General features: G+C 38.2%; 1 protein-coding gene across 7 annotated transcripts in view; it reads right to left on the bottom strand.

Moving 5' to 3' along the window:
- IMPG2 (interphotoreceptor matrix proteoglycan 2) overlaps nucleotides 1-12364 on the bottom strand; it is a 56535-nt gene that overhangs the window by 13078 nt on the left and 31093 nt on the right. For 6 of the 7 annotated variants that reach the window (XR_001861244.1, XM_017731857.1, XM_017731860.1 and 3 more), the window contains 7 exons: nucleotides 11070-11116; nucleotides 10519-10610; nucleotides 7834-7995; nucleotides 6732-6790; nucleotides 5385-5402; nucleotides 3157-3401; nucleotides 2433-2515 (listed from right to left, as the gene is read on the bottom strand). Coding sequence is in view for 6 of the 7 variants with exons in the window: in XM_017731857.1 (XP_017587346.1) it covers nucleotides 2433-2515; nucleotides 3157-3401; nucleotides 5385-5402; nucleotides 6732-6790; nucleotides 7834-7995; nucleotides 10519-10610; nucleotides 11070-11116 (706 nt within the window). In the remaining variant the exon portion in view is untranslated. The remainder of the gene's footprint in view (nucleotides 1-2432; nucleotides 2516-3156; nucleotides 3402-5384; nucleotides 5403-6731; nucleotides 6791-7833; nucleotides 7996-10518; nucleotides 10611-11069; nucleotides 11117-12364) is intronic. The other variant, XM_017731859.1, reaches the window with a different exon arrangement.

Here is a 12364-nt window from a genome sequence, read left to right as displayed (position 1 = left end):
ACAGGAAGAATCCAAATACTTTTCAATTTGAAATTTTTCTCCTGGTTAAAATGTGGGTGAATTAAATTTTCAGCTTAATTCCAACTGCATTTGAATGCTTTGGAAACAGGCCAGTTAAGGTATTTTCTTTTCTTCAATTACTTGTTTGCGTGTATTGATCACATTTAAAAATGCCAGTTGTTATGCCACCACAGTCTCATCAATTTTTTTAATTTATGTGGTAAAAATGAGTTGAGAAGTATATATACCATAGAGACACGTACTCCAGCAATTTTATTTTTTGGCAAGACTAACCACTATAAATAAATCTGTAAAAAGAGTTACTGTAAAAATTAGAAATAAATTAAACATATAAATTCCATAAAAAATTAATTAGGACCACCACCAACCGCTCCTCAATAAATTTATTTAATGTAAGCGTTTAGCTGCCAGGGATTGCACTTCATCATTTATTAGAATGTGGATAAATGTTCCTATGGCAACTAACATTATTGAAAGATTATTGTTACAGGGCAATATATTACATTAACAAGTTTAATATCATATTGGCAAGTTCGGGTTTTCACTGATGTGAAAGGCTTACAAATATGATAGATGGCTGTAAACACAGAACTCCCCTCCCTGATTTTCCATTTTTGGCTGCCAGAGAGGCATTGTATTCATCAAGCCAGAGCATTCTACCTGTTACAACTGAACATAAACAACAAGAAAATACAGATTTCAAAAACTAGACCTGATTTTTGGTTTTCTTTTAAAGAGAACTGCAGAACCCAAAGAAAATAATTAGTTGTACCATCTACTAGCAAATGGCTGGTGAAGTCATGAGAGTCTCACGTTATATCATGATCTTGGTATGCTAAGACAAATCCAGCTCGTTCTCAAATCACCAAACTACAGCAAAATTCTTTTCCATAGGTAACAGTTCTACTTGAGAGTATCTACTTGAACCATAAAGGTTTGACATCTGTGGAAATAATTGATCAATTGTGTACTGTTTAAGCATATTTAGGATTTTCTTATATTTATGTGAAGCTACTTTCCAATTACAGCTACAATCTTATTCTTATATTTATGTGAAGCTACAATCCAAATTACCTGTGTATTGCAGATTGTACACAGATGGTTTGGGGATATTCTTGATACTTTTTACATAATCAGAGTTTTTGAGTGAAGGCATAGAAGCCTTTATTCATAGTCCATTATTAGAAAAATATAACTTCCACCACTTTTTCTCGTAACATTCCCAAAAACTGGTTTAAAATTTATTATTGCGAAGCTACCACTACTCTAAAATACCTTCCTGCCTGCATATCAGTCAGAGTATAGAACGGCAAAATTCTTTGTCTTACTAAAATAAACATCTACAACATTTTAGACTAGTTAGATGTCTCCAGTAAGATGTCTCCAGTAAAGAGAAAGCCCTTTTCTGAAAGTTAACTTAAATTCATGTTTATCTACACGTGGCAAATCCACATGAATTTGTATTTTAGACATCAATGAGTAGTTTTTAAAACTCAGGGAAAACTGGCATGAAATTAAGGACATTATACATACATCCATTCTAACAATATTTGAATTCTGTGAAAACAAATTTTGCTTACATAAAAATTTCAGAAGTTGGCTGAAATTAAATGTGTCTGTGTTCATAACATTGTCTCATAATGGACTGAGGGAGAACCTACCATCCAGCACAGGTGGCCCTGGATGTTATGGCATGGTCGGAGCTCATCTCTTTGTGAAAGTATAATCTGTGTTATGTAACAAAGTGGAGAGCAGAAACCAACTGCCCAGACAATGATTCAGTGCTCGGAAGATCTCACTGTTGGCAGAGCTGACTGACTTGATCTCAGCATCGCTGGCACCTAACTCAGTATCTCTGCTTGAAGTCCCTTTGCATTGTACAGACATGGTCAGGGACACCAAGTCTCCTGTCCAATACCCTGGATTATTCCGGAGGTATTCAGAGGAGACAATTACAATTTCAAGAGACAAGAAAAGAAACCAGTGCCTGTTATTTTCCCCTGCTGGTATTAGGAGGATGGACATCATTTTAAAACCAAATTGAGAACTTTCTGTGAAAGAAATACAGTAGCAAAAGGAGTTCATGAAACTTAGCATTTTATCTCTTCTAGCAGCCAGGTTTAGGGTTTACATCTAGTTCTTCTTTGCAAAGAAATGGAAGGAAGAATCACATCTTTAAAGCAGTTTACAATCAAAACAAGATGATCACAGAAGACTGTTGGGCAACAGACACCAAAATTGTCACATGTGAGATTTCCCCAGTTTTTACTCCAATGTAAGGTACGCCTTCATTAGTACTTATTCTGCACGAACAACAGCATAGAGAAACTCTGGGTGTTGGTTACAATTCTATCTGGCTGGGTTAAGTTGTTCAAATGTGTCCAAAGGCCACTGCTCAGAACCATACTCACATCAAACTCCGGGCGCGCCAGCACAACTGGATTCTCAGTAATCCAAGACGGGACTTCTGATGTGGGATGCAGTATTTCTTTCACTGTGGAAATATAAACACTTGGGATCTAAAGGCTGCAGTAGCAGTGTGAGGAAGTTGTGTTGGAAGACTGAGTGAAAAACCCTCTCTGATTTCAGTTTTGTGAGTAAAATGTTTTCAAAAAGTTTACCAGAGAGATTTTGTTTCTGGAAACGGTTCCAAGTCACTGCCAGGAAGTGTAGGGGAAAGATGAGAACAAAGGGGTGACAGCACTCTTTCGTCACCTCTAGTGGGATCATTGAATATTCAACAATAGCCTGGGTATTTCCTTTGTGCTGCCTAAGGCAAACACAGACATACTAAGCTGAAGGTCACCCTGACGCAATATGCACCATGTGAACCACATTTCCTCCTTTAATTCCTATTAACTTTTGGAAGTATTACTGAAACTGCACACCACAAACCTCCTATCAAAACAAAAATTAAAAAAAAAAAAGGTGTGTGGGGGGGTCTAGGCTAATGGTTCAAGAATGGGATGCTACTGCTAATGACTTGGCCTAGTTAAGATCAGAGCAAAACAGGCTATAACAGAGTTGATTTTGTACTGTTTGATTTTTCAGAAGATAGCTGAATAGTTCACTCATCTGAGATTTATTTTAGAAGTCAGATGTGTGGCACACCAATGGATCATAATTAATACCCACCGTTAGTAAGCTGGAGAGATTTCGGGTCTAAAATCATGGAAGCATTTTCAAGCAGAGCATTCTTCTGGAGGATCTCAGCAATATAATCTTGGAAATCACTGATGGTGTACACAACTGTTGGATTATCCTCTATGCCCATAAAGGAGTTGTCCTCCACCTTGTTTGAATGAAGGTTAATGAGGTCCCAGGTGGCATTGCTCATAGCTTTTCCATCAAATGTGACAGCATAGTGAACTTCCACCCCACTTCAGTTGTACAAAGAGAAGGAACACAGATGAGAAATGCCAGGTTTTCCAAAGCAAGCAAACAATATTTTTTCACAAGAACCCATGTCAATACCATTTTTAGTATAAAAATACAAAGAAAATAAAAAGGAGTCTAAATAAAAACTACTTCATTCTTTTCACAAAATTCTCAAGGGAAATGCTACCAAAAACTGACATCTGGTCTGGTCACAGTCCTGTATTTCTGCTAGTGAATGGCAGACAGACCACAAGCAGACCAAAACACTGGCTGTCTGCAAGCATTATTAGTGGGTCCACCAGCATGCAGTGGCAAGAGTGAGGATTTTAAGGTCATGCCAATAGTAGGAACAGCTCTGAGGTATGAAAATAGCCAGGAAAAACAGGCTGTATATAGTAGCAATCTATAGTAGCAAGTGAGAGTCCTAATCTCTGTCACTGTGCAGTGTTAGCCTGCTTGAAAGAATGTTTTTAATAACAATAAAATAGCATTTAATTCTTCTTATAATTGGGAACATTTATATAGACTCATTTGATCATTTATTCTATAGCTCAATTTTGGATCTGTGTACAGTTTAGGAGTTTTTTCATATTAACTCTCCTCCATTTTCTTGATTTTCTTCTCTTGAATGCATCTGGATGTCCTTTTCCACATGACAGCTTAGGCAGCAATCAGATTTACCATACACTGGGCATAAGCACAAGGGAACTTCAGAAGATATAATGCATTTTGGCTGTACACAGAACACAGCAAGAAAATTAAGTAACCCATGAATTGTTAGAAAAATGTGCTCTGAATACAGGTTTTCCTCATTCCACAGAGCTGGGTTAGATTTCTGAAACAATGGCTCTGTTCAGAGAAGTCTTTAAAGCCCCAGTGCCAGATACAACAGAGACAATCTGCAAACACACTGACTAAACCCAGGAGCATGAGGTTTTGCTGCTGGCTCTATCACTGACATGAGCCCACCATAGGCTCACCATGGGCACTGACTGGCAGCAGAGGAAATTAAAAAGGACAGCAGTAGTGAAAAGGTGCAGGAAAGGTAGAACAGAATATGCTCCTCAAACATAACATTTAGATTTAATACAACTGTGCTGTCATTCATAATTCCTAACAAATAACTACAACACCATCCTCTTTCTGGAAAGGGCTAAACATCTGGTGCCTGGAACATAGCTCTTGTGAACAGTGGCATGCATCTTAGCCTGCAGAAGTGCCCAGTAGTAGGGGATGCCTTTAAGTCACTATAGTTTGTGAAGAGATTTGTGTTATCTAACCTTTCTTAAAAAGTTAGAATTCTCATTCTTTTTAGACTTGTTCACAGAAACTGGCTATGCCTGTGCTGAGATACACACGAAACAAATTAATACATTCAGTGAGGTAAGGCTGCAGTTCTTTTTGTGTCTTGTGAAATTCTTAACACACTAAAGAAGGAAAATTCTGGATTCTTAACTTGCATATGTCTGATGAAAAACAAGTCCAGACTGATCCCATGTTCTGCTAAAGAACATTAAAGTTCTGCTAAGATCTGCAGCACCTCTGGCCTTGAAGCAAAGCCAACAGCCTTTGCTGGAGAACTGTGGGTTTCTTATCTACTTCAATTTCAGTAATGATAATAGTCCTGTTTCTATTCAAGACTTTGCTGCAAAGTATGAAGACTTTGAGTCATTGTTAAGCAATTTTGTTTTCTTCACGAAAGAGACTCTTATACAAAAGTTACCCCAGTAGCTGACTTGTGTTTACGATGATTTTTCCTGAGGGTTTTTTTATTATTAGGACTTAAATAAACAAGTTATGTTTATCCTTAATGAAACCAGATCAGTTGCTTGCAGTTTCTGGTAGAACCCTCTCTCATAATATTTATGTTAGATAACTATCATGCTCTGAAGCCAAAACTACAAATCCCAGAAAACTATGTCCTCCAGCTAAACATGTTCTTCCTATCGGTATTATGACAATATCTATAAAAAAGTTGTCTTTACCTGTCTTCCTCTGAAGGGCTGAATACAAAAACAAAACAGAACAGCAAAACCTGTTAAATCAATATCATAGTTTCCTTTAAGTCTTAAAGCTTTAACAAGTTTTCTTTGGTGTTCTACAGGGCACACCCATTTGAAAACACATACAGCAAAATCCTTTTAAGTTGCATAGTTACTCATAGCTATTCTGCTACATAACAAATTGTTCTGCTTTTACTGAACTATTGCCTATTGATCCCAAGGAATCAGCAGAGCAGAGCCATCTCAGATTATTGTAAATAATGCAGTTAAGTTGCTGTCAGTACCAAGAAGATCAAGGCTCACTTATTTGACCTAAAGGTTTGACTTACAACCAATGGGTTTTGTCATGCACAGCAGAGCACAGAGCTCCAGTACTTTGCTAGAAATATCAGCCCTTTATTTTTCTTCTCAAATGAACCAAGTGCTTGCAAACATATTAGACTGCAGATACCAAGATGGAAGGTTTTGCTACCTTCCAGGCTGAAAGCTGGACATAGTCTAGGGCTCCAACCACACCACCTTTCTCACTATGGCTGCTTTTTTACTGTGTGTATTCTAGCTAAAATACCCCAGGCAATAAATACAGCTTACAGTCTCAAAGAAAACGCAATCTAGATTAATTTATGAACACACTCATTAGATTCTGAGAGCTATATCCAGTCCATTCAAGAAAAATCACAATTTGTGAGCCCTGTGCTGCAAAACTCAGACATCTTATGTTTGATGCATTAACTTAAATTAAATGCCACTCTGAAGCACAAATGGATTTGAGGAAATCAGGTATTTAAAATTTATTTACAGGAATACAGAGAGTTAAAACATTCCATATCATTTATCAAACTATCTCCCACCTTTGTTTTGATCCAAGAGAGAAACCTTATGTATCCTAAACACTAACCTTTAGAGTCATGCCAAATTAACATTAAGAATTTGAAAAAGAAATTTAAATACACCACACTTTTTCCAAAAAGGTTTCTGTGTCCTTCCTTGTTTAGCACTTCGATATATTAGAAGAAGTATCAGATACAAATATATCTTTTTGTTTTAGTATAGAATCTTGAATAAGAATGCCTTGTCTTAAAATCACAGCAAACATTTCATGTGAGATCCTCTGGTAAATGCCAGAAGAAAAAAAAATTGCATTTACATATAGTTCTGTATTTCTATTTCAGCTGCATATATAGAGGTAGCAAATATGAAAGCACTTGGTTAATACATCCTAGGAACTCCCACACACATGCCTGACATTCTGCTAAGCATCGTGTCAGCTCATTGCACCACCATGCACGATCGTGTTCAATCACCACATATGCATCAGTATCTTTTTACCTGTAATCCAGGATATGGATGTTTTTGTATCCAGGTAGTCCTTCAAACACGCTTTTAATCTATTTTGAGGGAAAGCCGAAAAATTAACACAGATTCCATTCACTTCTTCTCATGTGGTGAAAAATCAGGAAGTGTTTTTAGCATTTTCCAAAAATATATCTGAGCTGCTATATCTAATAGGCAAAAAACAGTTAAATATTCTCTTTCTTTATGGAAGAGTAGTTTTGGTGGCATTGTTTCATTATTAGAAAAAGGGAAAATAAGAAGTCAGAAGAACATCCAGTGTTCCCCAAGAACTGTATAGACACATTCCAAGGGGAGAAATGGAAAGAGACTGCCAAGATAATTAACTGTGCTACAGGAGACAAAACCAAGATAGAGAATACTTAAAGTACATGCTGGTTTAGAGGGTTTTTTAGCTCCCAAAGATCCTTGCCAGTTGGTGATTATTTTTTACTCTGTAAATTCTTGTTTCCCTCCACCATCTCCTTATTTTTAAACTCTGGTGAGACTTTATCACAGTGCTGCTGACTTTTTTTTCCAAGAGCTTCTTTATTCAGAGAAAACCAGGCAAGGGATCAAAGGAGTGGAACATCCATGTGCCAAGTGGACTTTGTCCCATCTTATATTTTTTATACACACACATACCATGGCATTGCTATTTGGCCACACAACTAGGAAAACTAAGATGTCTAGCCTACGCTAGCAACTTGTGACAGTTGTGGTGATGCTTTTTGGCTGCAGTGAAGAGTACATCTCTTTCCCATCTGGCCCAGGATCTGGCACGGGGTTAGCTCCAGTAAAAAGGATTCAGAGATCCCCAACTAAATGGGACTAAGAAGGAGGCAAAGCTAGAGAAAAGATAAGCCTCATGATAAGCAACCATATGACAACTTAGATGCCTCTCCAGAGAGAAAAGGAAGACATACACCCTGCCCCCAAAAGATGATGGTAATATAATTACCACCATTATAGAAAAAATAAAAAACACATATTGGAAACAATAGGGAGACAAAAATCAGCCCTGGCACAGATGCTTCTTGCTACTATTGCTTTGCAGAGCCAGCAAAAGGAAAAAAGAAAGTTAAGGGAAGGGAATCACCTGAGAAATGAATCGTTGAGACAGCAGTTGATACTCAGCAGCAGATGGATCCTTCAGCTCCTCACTGTACTGTTCACCAACAATCAAAATGTTGAACTCAATCATCTGCTCTGTTACGGGTCTGACTAGCTTTTCGTCCTGCTTCTTTATCTCATTATTGATCTGGAAAGGAAGGAAGAAGGGAGAGAAGAGATACACTTATGAATGACACTTGAACACTGCAGTCCAAAGCACAGCGTGTTCACTGGAGCCATCAGCACACCTGTTTGCCTTGCACTATAATGGAGTGCTTGTGAAACCTCAGGGACAGAGGCAGCAACTAATAAGGCAATCTACTAAACAAGAACATTTCTTGAGAATTCTCATATTGAAGATAATTCTGTTTTCTATTTGGACATCTTCAGTGTAAGTCCATCTAGTTGACCTCAGGTACAAACAGAAATACAGTTGTGTGGGATGTTCATGAAGCAATTTAAAGTGCAGCCATGGATACCCAAACATCTCACTTGAGCCCAGTCAACCAAGGTTGATTTACCCAAAATTCACACAATTTATCACATTACTCCTACTTACTATTCCAGCAGGAAGACAAGCTACCTTTGCCAAGTTCTACATTTGGAAGAACATCCTGCGTTGTTCAGCCTCAGGAGGTGAAGGATCCCCCCAGATACACAATGGGCATTGGGAAACTGCAAGGAGCTCTGCTGAGCTAAAGCAGTGGGCTTCAACTGTTGTGTCTACAGCTGCCCAAAAAGCCCCAGAGCAGTGGCTGTGCAGTGCATCAGGGATGCATGTAGCAATCATGCACACTGCCACAGGCAGCAGTGAATACCAAGTTTTAATCTAATTTGAATGTCTGCATGCTTTCTGCTTACTTCCCTAGCAGTTTTAAAACAGCATACAATTCCTTGTGGTATACTGAAAGACATCAGAGAAAAAAAAAAACAGAGCTTTGTCTGGGAGAGAAGGGAAGGCTGGCTTGTTAACTTTAGCCAAATGTCTTTTGCTAGAGGTTTTCCCTTTGACTATTTACATACATAGTTGTTGCCTTTTTCCTGTTAAAAAGGAGAAAGAGCCAGCAAACCAGAACTTTTCATCAAAACTGCAGCCTAAGTTATGAATCATGCAGGAAATGGAAAAACTTTCTCCAGAAAGTTTACCTGCCATCAGTGAGCAATTTCTACATAGTTTAGGAACCCTCTAAAATTTGCTAGTTAAATTCTCTTTCTGGCCCCTCACATCTCTTTTTCGCTGGTTAACTCTGTCCAAAGACCATAAGGACTGGCACATCACTTAAGGTTAGTTAGCATTTGAGAGATACACACAGCAGGCATATATATATAGTGCTACCATATGGCTGTTTGCAACACTATGTAGTTTAAATCATTTGTAAGCCCCCCGAAACCTGGCACAATCAACATATAAAGCGCAGAAGATGAGCTTTGCTCACTCTTGGCTTTGTAATCAGCAATGCCTTTTGGCTGCTGAGAACAGTGAGGTGGGATGTAACTGTGCAGAGTGAAAACGCTGTAGCAGCAGCAATCTAATTCTGGTTCCTTTCCAATTTACCAAGTGGCCCTATTCTCTGCTCCAGTAGAAATATTCCAGGCAGTTCTGTTTCAAAAAAAGAATAATGCTGTTCTTGGGACCAAACCACAAGTGTTCTTGTTGCATAATATAAGGCCAGACCCTGCACTTGAGTCAGAAGCTGTCTGTTTCATATTCTGTATTTATTCCAGCATCAGAGCTCCAGTCAGCACTTAAAGCTCTAGGAGAAAGTACAGTTTGGATCAGCTTTGTTTCATGGCCACACTAGGTTCTTGAACAATAGGGCCCAGTTAAACCCAGTACAATAAATCAGCTGTTATATGCAGCATGCATATATGCAAATTTCTGAACTTCTCCATTACCCATTGAGAGTTTCATTTTTATAAGAAAAAAAAAGCCAGCTGATTTATACCACTGGCTTGCAAAATTTTCTTCAGTCGTGTTGGCCCATGAATACTGCAGTTGGACTCTAGAGTGTGGGATTTAAATTTATCCAGAGGACCTGTTTCCTAGAAGGAAATACTTCCCTGGAACCTATGTGGTGGTCAGCTCACTTCTATGGAGATATTTTAAGTATGGGGTCTAGATTTCCCAGTGTTGTGAGCTTTGGTTAAATATCACAGAAAGGGTGGCCTGTAAGATGATAAATAGAAGTTTGCCTATATCAACAGAGAAAAGGAGCAGAGAATCCGTCTTCAAGGCTGTCCAGGCCACCTCTCTGCTGTCCTACACAGTTGTACCACTCAGACCCTTGAAACACTACTACAGCAACCTAAGGTATAACGTGCTTCCATCGGAATAAGAGTGTTCCACATTCTTCTTGGAGCTTTCAGAACCACCAGGCATTCCCTTTCTCATCCTACGGCACTAGCAAAATCCTCATCTGATAGCTCAACTGATCTGTTATCTCCGACTGCTGGGGAAGAGGCATTTCAAAGCCTCTCCAAATGAAAAAAATATCTCCTCAGGAAAATATTTTAAAACTAGAAATTCACGCCCTGATTTTATGAAATTCAAGTTTGTGTTAACACACTATGTTAATGACACCTTTAATTGCTAGAAATATGTAAGTGACCATAAATATCATCATGTAGGGAAGGCAACAGAATGCTGAACCAAATGAAAAAAACCACTCACAGTAGGGACTACATTGTCAAGCTCATGGATGGTATCACCTGCAGGAGTCTCAACGGAGATCTCATGAGGGGGAGGAACATTGGCAGCTGCATCTGAAAGAGAAAAGTATTATTTTGTTTGAGTTTTTTTTTTCTATATACCCATGGTCATGTAGATACACACAGAAGCAGTTCAGCAAGCATAAACCAATAGTAAAATTTGATTCCTATTCCCATCATCACAACAGCAACAGCAGAGAAGACACCTTAAGAGCCTGAGGAAAAGTATCAAATACATTAATCAATATAAAATTATAACATTCTGCCTAAGCAGATGTATTTTTGGAAACATGAACTTAAGTGCAATAAAAAGGGCACAGAACTAATTTTTCAAGTAGGATTTTCACGATTCATAAAATAACAAATTGTCAGCAGTTAACACGATCTCCAGATTACAAACAACGTTACAGAGGTGCAAAAATCCAGAGCTTTTTTCTGAAATCCAAACACATTCATTTCTCAATTTTCTGATAATTCAAAATCAGCCTTAACAGCAGTTAGATTAAAACTGACCTCTCAGTGTGGTGACGTCAGCATCCAAAGGTGGAGTAGGAGTCCCACTAGATAAAAATAAAATCAGAAATTGAAGCTGGATGTGGTAAGATAAATGCAGTCATTTTTGCTATTTCCTTGATTCTGATGCTACACCAAGAAGCACATGTGCAAAAGAAATTTTTCATGGTACTATTTTGCTCATAACTTCATAAAAATTAGGCTTTTTTCAGTTATATTTTGCAACTTAGATTTTGGGTCACTTGCTCCATACAGCACATCATGTGCCTCTCTGGGTTGCTAACCCTCTTATATCCCAAATGACATGGAGTCCCACACTAAAATACATTTTGCCTTCTAGCAGTTCCGTAAAGAAAGCAAATGCAGAGAAATAAAACACAAAGAAAACTGGTAATACCCTATAAACCACTCAGTTTTTTACAAGACTCCCCAGTGCACTAAAACACTGTAAATGCACTGAAATCACTGCAAGAAGATGGGTTCTTTTCTGCATTAATTTTATTCTGCTTGTTTGGAAATCTTCAAAACACATCAGTTTCAAAATCCAGTTATGGGATTCACACGCATATATAAAACAACTCTGGGTCAAATACAAAAAACATTTCAGAAAAACAATCAGATGAAGACCATCAGCCTGAAGAAAAACTAGCAGTTTTGACACAACTCTTAAAATAAACCCAGGAGGCTTGGAATCCATTCTGTAAGCCTGGAGCAACTGTCAAGTTACCAAGAGTGGGAGACATGCTCTGACAGAAACTAATCTTTCCTGAATGAAGGAAAAATTATTTTTGTAGTTTGTAAGACTGGAAGTTTAAGTGCTGGAGAGAAACTGAACTTGAAAATTACTGAAGTTCATTGTATTGAGATATTCCTCTCACTTCTAAAGGATCTCCTTTTTTTATTGGTGGTCATACTTGTGCCACTAAGCACTCATTGCAGCAAGTCTTCACTCTAATATACGCAATGTCAGCCATGGTTCCTGGCCTTGCAAGGTTTGATTTTTGATTCACATACTCTATGTCTGGTTTTGCAGTCTATCCTCAAGCAAAACTCCACTCAAAGGTGACGGATATTTTGCCTCCCTCAGGGTGTATAGTCAGTCTTTGTATCACTCCAAAAAAGGCTTCCTGCACCAGGAGACTACCAGATTCACAGCTACATACTACAGATACCAGAGCATCAGCATACGATCAAAGAGACCATAGTTTCACTGAGTTAATGTCTGAAACACTTTCTCCCTCTGCCGCTCACAGACACAAGACTTATGTGCCAATAAACAGACCTGAAGGCAAACC

This window comes from Corvus brachyrhynchos, unplaced genomic scaffold (assembly GCF_000691975.1).
Source record: "Corvus brachyrhynchos isolate BGI_N302 unplaced genomic scaffold, ASM69197v1 scaffold3, whole genome shotgun sequence".
Classification (NCBI taxonomy): domain Eukaryota; kingdom Metazoa; phylum Chordata; class Aves; order Passeriformes; family Corvidae; genus Corvus; species Corvus brachyrhynchos.
The sequence above is the reverse complement of the archived record's forward strand: the minus strand, read 5'-3'. Positions and strand labels throughout refer to the sequence as shown.